This window comes from Aethalodelphis obliquidens, unplaced genomic scaffold (assembly GCF_003676395.1).
Source record: "Aethalodelphis obliquidens isolate GAN/ISIS:26980383/991018 unplaced genomic scaffold, ASM367639v1 scaffold21, whole genome shotgun sequence".
In the NCBI taxonomy this organism is placed as follows: domain Eukaryota; kingdom Metazoa; phylum Chordata; class Mammalia; order Artiodactyla; family Delphinidae; genus Aethalodelphis; species Aethalodelphis obliquidens.
In genome coordinates, this window is record NW_020837965.1 from 17563898 (window position 1) to 17582011 (window position 18114).

The following is an 18114-nucleotide window of genomic DNA, read 5'->3' on the forward strand; positions in this document are numbered from 1 at the left end:
GCTTAATCCTTTTTTTAATCCAAAAAGACCACCGAAAACCCGATTCTATTTATACTCACAAAAGAAAATGAAGTTAGAAAAACGGAAACAGTTACCTATAAACGTCTGTTGGGCTTGAGAATTTCCCCCTACCCTCGGGGAACATGAATGAGGATAGTTAGATGCATTAGCACCCATTTTCTTCAGTCACTCAGGCATTCCATCTGCTGGTTCTTCAGAGTATAATCCCAGAGGCCTTTACGAACTTTCAACCCTGGATCCAGTAGCCTCTTTTCATCCATTTCTTGATATGAAACAAAAATAATTTAATTCATTTTTTCAAATGTATCTCAAATCGTACAGTTAAAAAAAAAGCAAGCTACTGAAAACTGCTTTTATTTGCAAATAATGACATGCTGTAAAATTCACATGTAAAAATTTCAGAAAATGTAAACAAACAGTTGAACTATGAATCAGTACTATCTGTAATCTTGAGCCATAAAAGGTACCAATTATATACTTTCTAAGAAAGTAAAAAGTAACATATCAGACTTAAATATAGTTACAGAAAGAATATTTCAAATCACAGGGAAAAGTATTTAGACTAAAAAGAAACTTTTCAAAAAAATTTTTTTCCTTAGAGGCAACCACCAGTCAATATAATCTAACATTCTAAGCCATTTACAAACACTTAAGAGGTGTTTGATACCAGTAGTGCAAATGCATGTATGTTGATGCAGACATACAGAGAACAGATAGTTGAATGGTTTGTTTTTCTACCTTAGATAAAATTGTTTAAATTGATCCTTAATCTGTGTAATTAGGCATTTTGCTGAAAGAGGGGGAAGGAAAGGTGGACAGTTCAAACTAAATTATCTTTAGGCTACTTGTTCTATAGCAATTTTGAGAGAAGTTATAATAAGTACAGTGAGGAGACACAAGGAAAAACAAAAACTTTTATCATTCCTCTCCATAAAGCCCTGAAATAAAAACACTGCTTTCTTTTACCTGATATTACGACTTAACAGGGACAGGGTAGTACCAGTTTAAGAGATAATTTTAACAATTACAGATTAAATTCTACATCACGGAACCTTAACTCTCAGAGCTGCAAGCAGAGGATATAAGCGCAAAGAGGAGAAATTCTCTGAGTGTTAACAGGAATGCTTCAAAATATTTATGCCATCCAGATAGATAAAATTTATTTGACCAAAAGCAATAATGGCTTAAGAGAAAACACAACTTAAAATCTATTATTGGAACTGTTAGGAAACCAACCAGTAGGCAGTCAATCTGGCCTCATAATTAAGAATGAAACGTTTTAACAAATAAGAGTTAAACACACACACATACATATCACAAAAAACCTGCTGGAAAACAGAACTATGTCAAGATTCTTGGAATTTATTTTCATCTCTGTTACACAGTGTAACCTTAGGAATTCAAGTTTAAGAAAATCACTCTACATTTGTCCTTTCCTTCAATCTTTTCCTACTATAAATATGTGGAAATTTGTTTATCTAAGCATAGAATTATCTACCTATAGAGTTCAAGAGAAAACTGGGATACTTTCTACTAATTACATATCATGCAAAGTAGCAGTAACTTCAATCAAATCGTATGCTCACATGAGCAAATTTAATTTCCTATTTGAAATTTACCTACCTACCCTAGGAGAACACAGCACATTACAGACTTTTTACTTCAGTGCACGTTACTGATGCACGGCAGCAAGAGATGTGACAGTACGTTCTGGGTTTTTTTTAGATTTTTAAAAAATATTTATTTTACTTATTATTATTATTTTTGTCTGCGTTGGGTCTTCATTGCTGCACACGGGCCTTCTCTAGTTGCAGTGAGCAGGGGCTACTCTTCGCTGTGCTGCGCAGGCTTCTCATTGCAGTGCCTTCTCTTGTTGCAGAGCACGGGTTCTAGGTGCATGGGCTTCAGTAGTTGTGGCACGAGGGCTCAGTAGTTGTGGCTCGGGGCTCTAGAGAGCAGGCTCAGTAGTTGTGGCGCACAGGTTTAGTTGCTCCACAGCATGTGGGATCTTCCCGGACAGGTCTTAAACCCGTGTCCCCTGCATTGGCAGGCGGATTCTTAACCACTGTGCCACCAGGGAAGCCCGACAGTACATTCTGTTAAGAACTACCCAGCAAGGAATCCAGAGGGTTTAATCAAGAAAATTACTTCTTCCAGAAAAGTCAGTTTTCTTAAAGGTTGATGCTCAGTGTACGTAAATTCACAGTTTTCTATTCTTAAATATTAAAAAGGTAGAAAAAGCAATTTTTTGGTAATTCACTTTGAATGTTGTCAACTTTTATAAAATGGAAACTAAATGTGCCTGTGTTAATTTCAGTTCAAACTTTAAAAAACAGTAAGTCTAAGTAATAAATCTTAGGTTTCAAATTGAGCTCCTTAAAAAGTTTCAAGGTTCTATCAGGCATTTTTACTGGTTCTTTAAAAGAAAATAGGGTCTCTAAAAAACAATACAAATCAACTTATTTACAAACCAGAAACAGATGCACAGACACAGAAAACAAACTTATGGTTACCAAAGGGGAAAAGGGAAGGGGAGGGATAAGGGATTAACAGATACACAGCACTGTATATAAAATAAACAACAAGGATTTACTATATATCACAGGGAACTATATTCAATATCTTGTAATAACCTATAATAGAAAAGAATCTGAAGATGTACACCTGAAACTAACACAATGTTGTAAATCAACCATAGTTAAATATTAAAAAAAAAAAAAAAGAAAGGAAAAGAAAATAGGATCCTGGAAAGCCAAGTCTGTGGCCTCATTTACAGGTCAAATCCTATTCTCAGTCACTAAAGATTTGTATTTAAAACATAAAAACAGCATAGGCAATCCTTTCTCAAAAAAAGTTTGAAATATATTAAGAAAAATCCAGAATAAAAACATGCAAAATAAAAGCCTTTACCAAAATGAGAAAAAAAAAGATTAAAAAGATGAGCTTTAAATCTGGAAGTAATGGTGGATGGTGGAAAGTGCTGATAAAGTGTTTCTAAAGTGTCACTCTACGAAGTGAGAGAGTGGCATGGACATATATACACTACCAAATGTAAAATAGATAGCTAGTGGGAAGCAGCTGCATAGCACAGGGAGATCAGCTCGGTGCTTTGTGACCACCTAGAGGGGTGGGATGGGGAGGGCGGGAGGGAGACGCAAGAGGGAGGAGATATAGGGATGTATGTTTATGTATAGCTGATTCACTTTGTTATAAAGCAGAAACTAACACACCATTATAAAGCAATTCACTGTTATAAAGCAGAAACTAACACACCATTATAAAGCAATTATACTACAATAAAGATGGTAAAAAAATAAATAATAAAGTGTCACTCTAATGGTAGTCCTCGTCTCACTTCCTTCTTTAAGGAAGGAAGTTCCATTCTTCCAACTTCAATTCGTGAAGTTCCATGTTGCTTCATTTTTTGTTGTTGTTGTTCTGTTTTGCTTTTTGATTTCTAATGACTGCAGAGTAAACCCACTAACATAGCACAAAGTATGCTGTCGAAACAAACCAAGGAAGAATGGAGGCTTGCTTCCAGATGAAGAAAAGTCAGAGCATCTATAGAAGTGGACAGAGTTAACTGTTCTCACTTTGTCACATAAATGTGTGTACACACATATACGAGAATAATCTTCATCTGAGAATTTTGTACAGTTTGCAGGGACACCAAACATTATTACACTGGTCTGCTTGAGATTAAAACCATGCCAAAAATGCCTTTAAAAAATCTCAGTTTTATGATGAGCACAATTAGATATTCTAAAGCAACCACAGAAGGGTTAGAAGACATCACCAGACCCACTGAAGACACAAGAACACCTAGCAAGCACTAGAGAAGTCACAGCTGAGATACAGATGCTTGGCCATTTGCCACTATAATTAGCACCACCAGGACAGCTGGGGTCTCACTCTGGTGATGTGGCTTGAAATTAAAATGTCTTTGGGACTTAGGGACAGAGTCTCTTCCTGGTAGCTCCTAGTCAATGGAAATCCCCTTCAAGATGAACTGATTTGGGTGACATTAATATCTTCTACTAGAGCTCTAATACTAAAATAAACACAGGTCTTGGAAAGACTTGGTGGGAGAATCTTTTCTGGATCAGATATAACCCTTAAGTCCACCCTGTATCCCCAATTCCAAATCCTGGGGGTAACCCTGACTAAGTTACTAAAGCTGTATCTCTCAAAATTCTCAGAGAACAATTTATTTCTTAGGTAACCAAAACCTCATGCCAAGTGGAACGCAGTATGATGTTATTTATTTCTTAATCGAATCCACTGCCTTTAAATGCTGGAAGTGAGAGTCAGTCACAGTCTTACCTCTCCAGGGATGTTTTCATTCCAGGCAAGCTTTGTCTGTATCCTACACAGAACAAGATGAAATCTAATCTTTGTATGGTATGACAGGAAAGGAAAGGAAAGAGAGGGCCTATGGGACTGGGAGAGGCCCAGAGGATGCAAATAGCCCTAGGGAACTCATAAACCCTTTTCCTAGAATCACCTTTCTGGGGGAGCTCCTTCTGTTAATAGTTGACATGACCAATCTCAATCAGAGGAGTCAACTGGCTTAAAATAAGCTTCAGTGATTGTAGTAGACCCAACTAAGGGAGAAAAATCATGCTGAATGCAACAGAAAGAATTAACAACCCTATGAAAAAAATTTCAAAACCAAAAATCAACCTCTCTCTCCTCCCAAAATCCCTAGGCTAGCATTTCCAAACAGTTTTCGCAATGTTTGGAAAATGCAGTATTAAACAAAGCTTTACTTTTCTTTACTTCAGAACTTTTTGGCATCTTTAAAGTGGTAAGGTGCATTGTGAACCTCCAAGAGGAAGTATTCAGCATAATCTAAAGGAGGCCCTTTGCCCCACAGAGCATTAAAAGAATGGACTTGCAGAACACTTGCAGAGTTTAGAAAACTCTGACCTTTGCATAAAAATACTTGTTACACTTTAGGCAGCAGAGAGAACAATGAGTGTCAGGTATCTGGGATAGAGTTCTCCCTCTTGTCACTAATTTACCACTTACACAGGATAAGCTACATTTAACTTCTATGAGTCTCAGTTTTTGTAAACCTAAACTGAAATGTATGGGTTGCAACATCTATAAATTACGTCAAAACAGGGTTCCTAAAATCCGCTGAAGCTGTAATACTTATTGATTTGGAAAATGAGGATGGGGAGGGGGGTTACTTCTATATTAAATGTTAGTTTACAGAGAAAAAAAAGGCAATTGGACTTTGGAATTTAAACATGCTTTCCACTTAGTCCAATTTTTACGGATAATTATAGAAGAACAGGAATGTGGGGCATATGTGAATATGAAAAACAATTATAATTAAAAAGAAATGTAAAACTATAGTAATATTTCACTTCTGTCAAATCTAAGGTGACCACATCATTCAAATCATATCATTCAAATCAGGATGCTTGAGAGTGAAAAGGGGTACAGGCCTAATGAGGTAAAGTGGGATGATCACTTCTATATTCAAATCTCACATTTTCAGAGCAGCTAGAAATAAAGCTTAAAAAGAAAAAAAAAAAACTAAGTTAAAAGAATATAACTTCATATGCCCATTCTCATTACCCAAACATGTTTTACTTAACATAACTACTAACATTTATTGAGGGTTTACTATATGCCAGACTCTGTTCTTAGAGCCTTTATATGTATTAAACCCATTTAATTCTCCAAATACTGCTCCCCACTTTTTTAAACTGATGAGTCTGAGAGGTTAGTAACTTGCCTAAGGTCACAGATATTGTAATCTTCAGTTCTATCCTTGGACACCTAATAAGAACAACAAAACAAAAAGAGACTGTGAACAGTAAATCAGAAGCAGTCAGCAAGAGACCTTTGCCTTTTGAAGGCATCTTCAAATAGATGAGATCAGAGTGAGAGTTTAGAAAGCCACCAACTAGGCTCATATGTCTCTCTAGGGCCATCTAACACAGAGGCAGATGACCTCCACCCAGTACCACAAACCCTATTCATTCCAGTGACACAGAACAAGAATGTTTATGATAGCAGCAACTCATTGAGGTGAAATTACGTTCCATTAAACATACTTATTAAGGCAGAGAAGTCAGACTCATGGAGCTAAAAGGGACTTCAATTTTATTTTGGTCAACCTCGTTTTTGAAAGTGAATTAATTATAAACCCACAGAATGGAAGAAAATATTTGCAAATCATATATCTGATAAGGGATTAATATCCAGAATATAAATTTCCTACACCTCAACAACAACAAAAAAACCTGATTAGAAAATGGGAAAAGGACTTGAATAGACATTTTTCCAAAGAAGATATATGAATAGCCAAATAAGCACACGAAAAGACAACATCACTAATCATTAGGGAAATGCAAATCAAAACCGCAATGAGATACCACCTCAAACCTATTAGGATGGCTATTATCAATGAAACAGAAAGTAACAAATGTTGGGCAAGGATGTGGAGAGCTGGAAACTTCATGCACTGTTGTGCACTGTGGAAATGGCTACTGTGGCAAACAGCACAGAAGTTCCTCAAAATATTAAAAATAGATTTACCATATGATCCAGCAATTTAACTTCTGGCTATATACCCAAAAGAACTAAAAGCAGGGTCTCAAAGACATATTTGTACACCCATGTTCATAGTAGCATTATTCACAGTAGCTAAAACGTGGCAGCAACCCAAGTGTCCATCAACTGATGAAAAGCAAAATGTGGTATGTACATACAATGGAATATTACTCAGGCTTAAAAAGGAAGGAAATTCTGATACATGCTACAACATGGATGAACTTTAAAGACATTATGCTGTGAAACGTCAGTTACAAAAAGACAAATACTGTATGATTCCACTTACCATGAGGCAATTAGAGTAGTTAAAATCATAGAGACAGAAAACAGAATGGTAGTGTCCACAGGCTGGAGGTGGGAGCAAGGGAATGGGTAGTTAGTGTTTAATGGGTAGAGAGTTTCAGTTTTGAAAGATGAAGAGTTCTGGAGATGGGTGGTGATGACAGATGCACAACAGTATGTACGCACAACAATATGCAATACCATTGAATTGTACACTTACAAATGGTTAAGATGGTCAATTTTGTGTTATATTTTACCACAATTTAAAGTTTGAAAAAATTTACAAACATTGCCATCAAAAAACTATTGTCATCAGAAAATATAGATTTGTGAAGTTTTATGGCTAAGGTTAAAAATTCACTTATCTAAGGAAATCTCTTCCAGGTAAAGTAAAATAGAATAGTTATTACTATATTTCTCTTCAAGCATCACAGAGCTCATTTGAAAAAATATTTAGACAGGCAAAATCCTTCCATTTCAGGAATATTTCATTTTATCACCCATTAATAATATATATATAAATATTTCAACATCAAATGAAATAAACAGTATTTTATAAAATTATAACATTTGCCAGAAATAATGTAGTACATTTTAATTTTTATATTTAGAAAAAATGTTATTTGCTCTTTCATATTTACATATTTCTGATTTTAAACTGTAGCATGAAAAATTTCAAAAATATACAGAAGGGAATAGTATACGAGCCCTTAAGCCTCTATCACCCACTGTGATTCCAGAATTCTCAAAGTTGTATGTATGTATGTATGTATGCATGTATCTATCTATCTATCTATCTATTTATTTTGGCTGTGCCAGATCTTCATTGTGGCACGCGGGATCTATCTCCCCGACCAGGGATGGAACGCGGGGAGTGCAGAGTCTTACCCACTGGACCACCAGGGAAGTTCCCAAAGTTCGAAAATCATTAACAGAATATACAAATCAATTTCCCTAACATTTTTTCCATCTTTATTTTTCTCTTTTCTTTCCAATGAGATATCTTAAACCAATCCATTTCCTCATATGGGTACTGGGTACTGGTTGAGATAGATCTTCATTTAACTTCTGAGTTGTCTCCTTTAAAAGCTCCCACCTTGGGACCTGCTATTCCCTTCATCAGTAACACTTTTCCACAAAGTCTTCACACAGTTCACTCTCTCACTTTATTCAGGCCTTTGCTCAAATGCCATCTCCTCAAAGACGCCTTCCCTAATCATCCTCTAAAAACAACATCCTGTCCCATCCCATCATTCTCTATCCCCTTTCTTCACTTTATTTTTCTTTGTAGCACTTTTCAGCACTTGAAATTATTGAATATATACTTGTTTGCTTGTTAACTGTCTCATGCTACAATGTAAGCTCCACTTACACTGAGCCAGAACTTCATTTATTTGACACTAAATCCTCAGCACATAGAACAGTGCCTGGCATATATGAAGTATTGAGCTGAAAACAGCTGAATGAAGTCAATTTTTAAAAAATAACCGTTTAATAAGGAAATACTTGTTTGTAAACATTCTTTGAGCTCTTCAGTCCAAAAACTGTTTCTCAGGATCCATATTCCACATATACAGCCTAAGCCTCTTACAAGAGTGTGATTTAATTAAAACTACACTAGTTCTTGGGAGTAAAAAAACATTTCTTAGGGAAAAAAAAGTATAGATCACAGTGTGCATACAGCCTCAAATATGACTCTTTCGAGATATTTCAAAATATGTAAACAGTATTGTTTAAAAAAAAGCACCATGATCCATCCAAAAATTAAATTTAAAAATAAAAATTAAATGTAGAGTTACCATATGATCCAGCAATTACACCTCTGGCTATATAACACACCCCCCAACTAAGAAAACAGGGACTCAAACAGGGTGGTACACCCAAAAGGTGGAAGCAAACTAAATGTCCATCGACAGACAAACGGATGAACAAAGTGTGGTATATATGTACAGCGGGATATCATTCAGCCTTAAAAATGAAGGAAATTCTAATACATGCTACAACATGGATAAACCTTGAGGATATTATGTTAAGTGAAATGAGCCAGGCACAGAAGGACTAATGTTATATGACACTACTTATATGAGGCATCTACAGTAGTTAAAATCACAGGGACAGAAACCCCCCTGGAGGTTGCCAGGGACTGGGGAGTTAGTGTTTGATGGTACAGAGTTTCCATTGGAGAAAATGAAAAGTTCTGGAGGTGGATGGTGGTGATGGTTGCACAACAATGTGAATGTACACTTAAAACTGGTTAAAATGTTAAATTTAATGTTATACGTATCTTTAATCATAATTTTTAAAAAGTAAATGAAAAAAAGGCCCCACTAAAAAAGCAATGACATGTGCTCCCCTTTTTTACATTCTTTTAATGACTGTAGCAGGAGTATCTTCTAACAGGGATATATAGTTTACAAAATGCTTTTCTACACATTAAGTCATTTTATCCTCACATTAAGTCTTCAATGTAGATAGGACAGGCTTCATTCTCTAATCTCTGAATTAGGTAATTAAGGTAAAAAGATGAAGTGACTTATCCAAAGTAAAATATTAATATATAGTAAAATGGCAAAGACAAAACTAGATACCAGTCATTCTGATCCCTAATTCAGTGTTTTCCCCCCTAAAGAAGGAAGTACCTTAAAAGTACTCAGTTCTGGGCTTCCCTGGTGGCGCAGTGGTTGAGAGTCCGCCTGCCGATGCAGGGGACATGGGTTCGTGTCCCGGTCCGGGCGGATCCCGCATGTCGCAGAGCGGCTGGGCCCGTGGGCCATGGCCGCTGAGCCTGAGCGTCCGGAGCCTGTGCTCCGCAACGGGAGAGACCACGACAGTGAGAGGCCCGCGTACCACAAAACAAACAAACAAAGGAACAAAAAGTTCTCAGTTCTATATCAACCTTTCTGATGGGAACAGCCATGTCTTCCTTATGCGTCTATATGTCTAACTACACTGTTGTTTTTGTCACAAGTCTTTTTTTTAATAAATAGCTTTATTTTATTTATTTACTTTTGGCTGCGTTGGGTCCTCATTGCTGGTGAACAATAAAAAGTTTCTGGATTGTGGATTATACTCCATAAATATCAAATCCCTTAGCATTCAAACACCAAAGACAAATATGACTATGCTTCTCTATTTTCACTCCTTCCTATCTATCACTTATTTTTTCCTCCTGTGCAGGAGATGCTTTTGCAGCTTCTGTAATAAAGGAGAGAAAAATATAACAAAAGTAGAGAGAATAGTAAGACAAAGCTCAACAATTACCAAGTTTCAGTAGTTACCAATTTGTGGCAGTCCTCTATCACTATATCCCAATCCACTCTCTACCCAATCTCTCTGGATTATTTTGAAGCAAATCCCAGATAGCATATTATTTCATCTGTAAATACTTCCTTATGAATCTCTAAAAGAAAGGATACAAAAGAGCAACTACAGTACCATTATCACATCTAAAATTATGAACAATTCCTTAATATGAACTTCCCAGGCAGTGTTGTCATTTCCACCAGTTTTATTTTTTCTTAGTTTGTTTGAATCAGGATCCAGATAAGGCCCATGCATTGTGACTGGACGACTATGTCTCTTAAATCTCCTTTAGAAGGTCCCTCCCCAACCCTTTCCCCCTTGCAATTTTTTTTCCTTGTTATTGTTGAAGAAATCAGGTTATATGGTAGTTTCCCATAGTCTGAATTTTGGCAAATGCATCACCATGATGTAGCTTAATATGTTTCTCTCAGCCCTGTATTTACAGAAGTTTATAGATCTAACAACTTAATCAGATTTAGTGTCATTTTTGTACTTTTAAAGTTTATTTTGTCAAGACTGCTTCACATGTGGTGATGTGTACTTCCAACAATAGGTACCAAACGTCTACTTCTCATTCTCTAATATTAACAATTAACAGTAATCACCAACTAGAGTCATTAATTCATTAGGGGCTGCAACATGGTGATATTCTATCACTCCTTCTTTATTCATTAGCTGGAATACTTCTGTAAGAGGAACTCATCAACTATTCAGTTGTTTGCACAGAAAGGTAAGAATAGATGATTCTTTACCTTTATTTACTAATTTTCAAAACAATTAACATCCTAGCATTCTCTAAAGATGATCAGCAAGTTAAAAAAATTATGTGTTCATGGATTTAAACATATTTGATGGCTTTCAATTGTTTGTATTTATCCCAATTGAGGCTCAAATTGTCCCATACCTGGACAGTGGAAGCTTATCCAAATTGGTCCCTGAGATCATACGACACAACACTACTTGTCTCTGAGAGCTTCTTTGCTTTCTAGGGTTATACCTTATTCTAGGCATATCTTGTATTTTTCTTACCTTAGACCTGTCATCAGCCATCTCTTTAAAGGAGACTTAATTCCTTTCAGTGAAAAATGGTATTTAGAAACCACAGTCTGGGTGCTAGGGGGTGCTGGCTGCCTTTTTAGTACAAGAGTTAGGGAATTTTCTACACATGAGTATTTAGATACACATACATCCTGAGTGTATACTGATGCTTCCAATTCAAATTCAGGTTTAGAGGGTTTTTACTTAATCTCATTAACTTTACACATGTTTCTCCTTTCTCACATGTCAAAACCCTGTTCTCAACACTGCCTACATAATTGTTCATTTATTTTATCCCACAATACACACACAATAGCCAAGAATTAAAATGTCAACACTATCATCAACATTACGATAAATGAAAATCTTTTTTTTCTGGCAATTCGTTTTTACCCTTAGGATATACCCAACTCAGGATATCCTATAAATTACTGTGTATGTAAGTCACTTGGAATAGTTTGCTCTGGGTGATTACATCACTAACTGGAAGTACACTTTTATTTCACTTTTGATTTTTAGGCACAGCATTTTTAATTAACTTTTGCTACATAATTCTGTAAAATGTTTAGATGAGTCTAAAGTCAAAACCACAAAATAAGATATATTCAAAGACTAGTTGCTCCCCGTCTACTCCAACCTAGTCTCTCCCTACCCCACAAGTAACTTTACTAATATTTTTATATAATACCCAAATTCCCTATTTTCTGGCTACCATCCACTGGCTCCCTACTATGAGCAATACTGAAATCAGCTAGTATCTTCTTCCTCCTCTCTCTCTCCTCCAGTATCTAATTTTAAGCAATATGTTTTAATTTACAGTTGATATCTATAATCTGTAAGCTTATTCTACTTTTCATATATTCTTCCTGCATATTTGGTAATTAAACTCTATCTACAGAATTAAACGATAAAGTGTTACATACTACACTGTTTCTCAATCTTAGTTCTACCAATAAAAATGTTTTGTTTTTTTTTTGTGGTATGCAGGCCTCTCACTGCTGTGGCCTCTCCCGTTGCGGAGCACAGGCTCCGCACGCGCAGGCTCAGTGGCCATGGCTCACGGGCCCAGCCGCTCCGCGGCATGTGGGAACTTCCCAGACCAGGGCACGAACCCGTTTCCCCTGCATCAGCAGGCGGACTCTAAACCACTGCGCCACCAGGGAAGCCCTACCAATAAAAATTTTATTTAATGTTCATCACCAATTTAAAACACCAGTTTAAGAGTCCACAATTCCTTACCAGCGAGAAACTTTTGGGGCCAGATATATTCCAAAATTCAGACTCTTTTCCTTCTCTCTCTCATGCTCTCTCTCTTTTAAAAGAAAGTAATATGGTATATGAAACATTTACTGTATACTATGTAAACACACCCAGTGAGATTAGTTATATTACCCCATATTTTGCAATAAAATATATTAAACATTTAAACTAAGCTGTGTTAGTTCAGGTTAGGTTTTGTTGCCAAATGAATTCAGGTCACATCATTGTTTGCCATCAAATGAGTCTCCCTAAAGAAATGGTTATCAGAACTCTTAGAATTTCAAATTATAAATAAGACATTGTGCACCTGTAGTTAGTAGCTCAAGATCATGTATAAAAATAGTATTTTCCTTACCTACCCACCACCAATAAAAGGCAAGTCAGAAAACATTTTGTTCTTATTAAATAAAGATATATTTTAAATTGCATTTTTCTATAAAATTAAGTTGTGTTACTGCAAATAGAAATTACTTGCTAGAGTTCTGCTTAGGAGAATCTTATTAAAGCCCATGTGGGCTTCTTCTAATAGAACCTATTATAATTCAAAACAGCTGTCAGTCTTCTGCTGCTACTTTTTTTTTCCGATTAAAAACATATTCTTAAAAGAATATTTTTAAAAGTACATCCCATTCCACCAGTTTATGCAATATTCTTTTAAGGGTAACCATTAAAATTTTTTAAGCTAGAAAATGAGGGGAAAAATGCAGACAAAGGAGGTGAGCCTGGTTCTTAGAACTCTGGCTACAGTGCAGATTCATATTGATACTATATATTCTTGGTATTAATATTTCTAGTTATAAAATACTTCCTAAATAAAATGCCTGCTTCATAAATGCACATTCAGCATGGTCAGAAATATGTTATCTCTTAGCTTTTTAGAAGATTTTTAAAAGATAATCTTCAAGGAGTCATGAACAGCCTAGAATAATCACTAGGGAAAACTAGTGATGATCATTCTAAATAGGATAAGAAAACCAAAACCAGTGAAAGAATCATTAAAATTAGATACTAAATTCTTCGAAATAATTTTAAATGTAGAAATTTTCTCATTTATAAAAATTAAACGTACATTTAATGTTAAACTTGAAAACTATTATGCATTCGGATGTGTATTAAATGTAAAATTAATACCAATATTTAAGTAGGTTATCCAGGAACAGAAATGGCTTTTAGTGTAAATAGTCATTAAAAACAAAAAGTTCAAGTGAACCACGTTACAGATGTTTCACTGCTAGACATCAAGCAGGTGAATTAGTTTAAATTTAAGAACAATATTTTAGGGGGTTGTTTCCAAATTTGATGATTAGCTACAGGACTCCGTATTATTAACCTAATTATTTTTCTCCATACCCACACATTTCCTTTGCATAAAGAAGAGATCATTAGTTTTGTTGAATTTTAAATCCCTAAATAATTATTCAACGTTTATGTTTAATTATTAAATTTCTGATGAAAAGTCATTGTGCTCCTAAGAACATTTTCAGATGGGGTATCTAATTTGAATAGAAAACTAATCATACTATTTGGTGACAGTACAAAAGCACCACCATCAAGCAGTGTACATCCCCTCCCCCCTCTTAGTTTTACTGTTTTACAAGATTAAAATGAGTTTATTTTCTTTATTGAAAATATGGAAAAAAATAATTTTTAGCATCTCTGTAATTTTTGGCTGTATTTCTTTCTCTCCCCGGAAGTGTTTTTGCCTTCTATTACTAGAGTCTGAAAAGTTGAGTTACACTGTTGACCAAAAGAATTTTAAAGACTGTAGAACAAATCATAATATACAAAGAACAAGATATATGTTAAACTTTCTCTATCCTACCCACCCCAGAACCTTAATGTTTCCCCATTCACTTATGAGAATTATACTTTTGTTGTTTAAATTAAAAACAAAAAACCTACACAGCAGAGTATGACAAAAGGCAATTCCCTAAAATCTGTCTCCCTTCCCACATCGACAACAAGTAACAATTTGATTTCTGCTTTTCTAGCATTTTTTTTTTTCTTTTTTTTTTTTGCAGTACTCGGGCCTCTCACTGTTGTGGCCTCTCCCGCTTCCGGATGCACAGGCTCAGCGGCCATGGCTCACGGGCCCAGCTGCTCCGCGGCATGTGGGATCTTCCCGGACCGCGGCACGAACTCGTGTCCCCTGCATCGGCAGGCGGACTCTCAACCACTGTGCCACCAGGGAAGCCCTTCTAGCATTTTTGACATAAATAGTTTTAAGTAGGGATATTTAACAAAGAGTTCTGTAAAAAAATTTTTTCATTTCATAATATACCAGGGATATAGAAACACGTGTACATATAAATTTTATTTTGTCTTTTAAAGACCCCTAAATAGAACTGTACTGTATAAATATGCCATAATTTATTTCACCAAAACACTGAAAATCATTTCCAATTTTTCAATATTATAAACAGTCCTGCAATCCTTTTACCTCTATCTTTAACCACTGTAAACTATACCATTAGAATAAATATCAAGAAATAATATTACTGGGACTTCCCTGGCGGTCCAGTGGTTAAGACTCTGTGCTTCCAACCCAGGCGGCACGAGTTTGATCCCTGTTCGGGGAACTAAGATCCCACATGCCTCTAGGTGCGGCCAAAAAAAAAAAAAAAAAAAGAAATAGTATTACTGGATAAATGGGTATATATATTTCTAATTTGGAGATATACTGGTCAGAAAAGTTGCAATTTACATTCCTATCAACTTTGCATGAGAACATGAAAACTCTGGTCATTATTAATCTTTGCCAATCTGATGGAGGAAAAAATGATCTCATTATTTTAATCTTCATTTTAAAAAATTGTAAGTGAAAGTGAATCTCAATATATTTATCAGCCTCTGTGTTTCTTTATAATCTTTGCCCATTCTTCTATGTGGCTGTTCTTTTTATTAATTTGTGACACTTTTTATATTAATGTTAAAATATCAAGGGAGAATATTCATATTAGCCTTTTAAAACTATGATGGCTTTTGTCATAAATGTTTAAATTTTTTAAATAGTCACTTGTTTCAGTCTTTTCTTTAGTAACGTCTGAGTTTCAGGCTCCTTCCTGTAAACATTTTTACATCAGAAAACAGATTTATATATACCTATGTAAGTAGTTAGAACAAAATAGAAAAAAGTTCTCAATTTTTGTTGTCATCTCCAAATTAGAGTATGTAGGTAAACACACTCTTCAACCACAGCAGAAAGCTGTCATTAGACAGTTAAAGAGTTTACAGCACAGTTATTATTAAGTAATTCAGTATGCTAATTAAAAAAATTTATTAATTCCTAAATATGAAGCTAATTTAATTATCTGGTGTTGCCTGGAAACAAGATGGATATATTTTCCAGATTAACAGGAGGATGCTTTCCGGAAGAAGAAACTCAATTACTCCAATCTATTCAAATGTCGTTTGCTGAAGACATCCTGGGCATCCAGTGTCAGAACTGCAGGTGTCTTTCCCTCATCCTTCTCCTCCATATCAAACTGGTTCACCAATCCACCTGCAAATCACTTAGACTAAGTCACTATTTATTACTTCTCTTGAATTGTCACAAAAATCAATCTTGGTCTCTGCTTCCAGTCTAATTCATCTAGCACACCAACACTAAATTAATCTTCCTAACAGAGGTTCAATCAAGAATATGCAATAAATACAAACTCCTAGCTACAAATCCTACCTATGTAAAGTATTTTACACTTTAAAGTATATCAGTATTTCCCAAAGTGTATTCTACACAACATCAGTCTCGCAAAATACAATGAAATGAGCCTTAAAAAAAAATCTTGGTTAGTTTGGGAAACACTGTTTACTATAGCCCAGTTTTGTAGAATTATTTATATTATTCATTAAGAATCTGAATACCAATTATGTGCTCTATGCCAAGTGTTGAAGGTTATAGTTGTGAACAAAATAGTCTTGGTTTTCATGTTGCTTACAATCAAGTGAGAGAAATGGACATTTAAACAAATAATTACGAAAATAAAATCATACACTGAGATAAATACCATGAAAGGCATGGGGTGCTATGAGAAAGAATAAGTTGATTTATTGGCATTAATAAGCCCACAAGACATAAAGAACACATACAGCATACAGAAGAAAGATCTTAAACACATACATAAATATAAATAATACATAAACATAAATAATGCTTGAGGGACTTCCCTGGTGGTGCAGTGGATAAGACTCTGCGCTCCCAGTGCAGCAGGCCCGGGTTCAATCCCTGGTCAGGGAACTAGATCCCACATGCATGCCACAACTAAGGAGCCCGTGAGCCTCAACTAGGGAGCCTGCCTACCGCAACCAACACCCAGCGCAACCAAATAATAAATAAATAAAGCTTGATATTATTTATTGACAGAGGTAGTAGTGATGTGATGCTGGGGAGTTACAGCAGAGTCAATAGTTTAGCAAATTCTAGGAAGAGCAAGAAGGCCAAGGTGGCTGACGCAGGGGAAGTAGGGAAGGGAGATAATGTAAGATGAGGCAAGACAGGTACATAGAGGCCAGGTCACACACATCACAGCAAAAGGCTGAGAGTCCTGCAGCTAAGTAACCTGTATAACTTTGCTTAATTCAGTATTCCTGAACTTTAAGAAAGACCAATAATAGGCCATGTCCAATGTTCCATAGAACATACTTTCAATCATATGATAGTAGTGGATGTATAAAGTGAAGGTTTGCACTGGGTTAGTGTTGATACATTTTAAGAGAAAATGACACAATTTGAAAGCTGAGTTTTTATTTATTTAAATTTTGAATTGAAAAATATCAAGCAGAAAAAAGTTAGCCACAGCAGGCCTGAAACTGCTATCCTTAGAAAGGCCTGCTTGAAAGGCTGGCCCTGGTTGGTCTTTGGGAACTTGGACTTTCCGTGTTTTTGCCATTCCTTAACTGATAAGGACAGCTCACTGTACTTAAACTGTCTGTGCAAACAGTATGGTTTATGCTGCATATTTGCTTTCCTTCTGGGAGCCTGGAATTTTGATACATGTTAGGTAGTAGATGCCTGTGTGACCAGCCATCAGTAAAAACCCTAGGTGCTGAGTCTCTAATGAGCTTCCCTAGTAGACAGTATTTCACTTGTGCTGTCACAAGTCAGTGCTGGAGGAACTAAGTGTGACCTGTGTGACTCCACCGGAAGAGACCTCTTGGAAACTTGCCCCTGTTTTTCTTTGGACTTAGCCTCATGTGTCTTTTTTCTTTGCTGATTTTGTTTTGTATCCTGTGCTGTAATAAATGATCTCCATGAGTATGACTATGTGCTCTGTCAGGTGAGTCCTCCTAGTGAACCTGGGGATGTTCTTCGGGGTTTCAGTGCAAGAACAAGATAGAATACTGTGAAATGTCTCCCTCCACCTCTGTCTCCCAGTCTCCCAAAATGAAACTATATTGTTTTGGAATAAATATCTAGTTGGTATTCAGGTACAGGGCTTCTTCTTCTTCTTTTTTTTTTAAATCTTAGAAGCAATTACCATAAAAAGCAGAATAGCGGTGACCTTTAAGGTGGCTGTGATTGAGAAGAGGCATGAGTGGGGCTTTGAGCATGCTTTCACTGTTCTATTTAGTGACTATGGTGGTGTCAGCATTAAAATAATTTGTTAAAAAAATAAGTTAAACTTAAATTTGTTTACTATG

At 35.8% G+C, this 18114-nt stretch overlaps 1 protein-coding gene across 5 annotated transcripts in view; it reads right to left on the reverse strand.

Moving 5' to 3' along the window:
- Positions 1–18114, reverse strand: part of BTBD7 (BTB domain containing 7) — an 81187-nt gene that overhangs the window by 50661 nt on the left and 12412 nt on the right. For 4 of the 5 annotated variants that reach the window (XR_003435621.1, XM_027120414.1, XM_027120415.1 and 1 more), the window contains exon 2: positions 96–283. Coding sequence is in view for 4 of the 5 variants with exons in the window: in XM_027120414.1 (XP_026976215.1) it covers positions 96–177 (82 nt within the window). In the remaining variant the exon portion in view is untranslated. Of the gene's footprint in view, positions 1–95; positions 284–9512; positions 9564–18114 lie in introns of those variants that run through there. The other variant, XM_027120416.1, reaches the window with a different exon arrangement.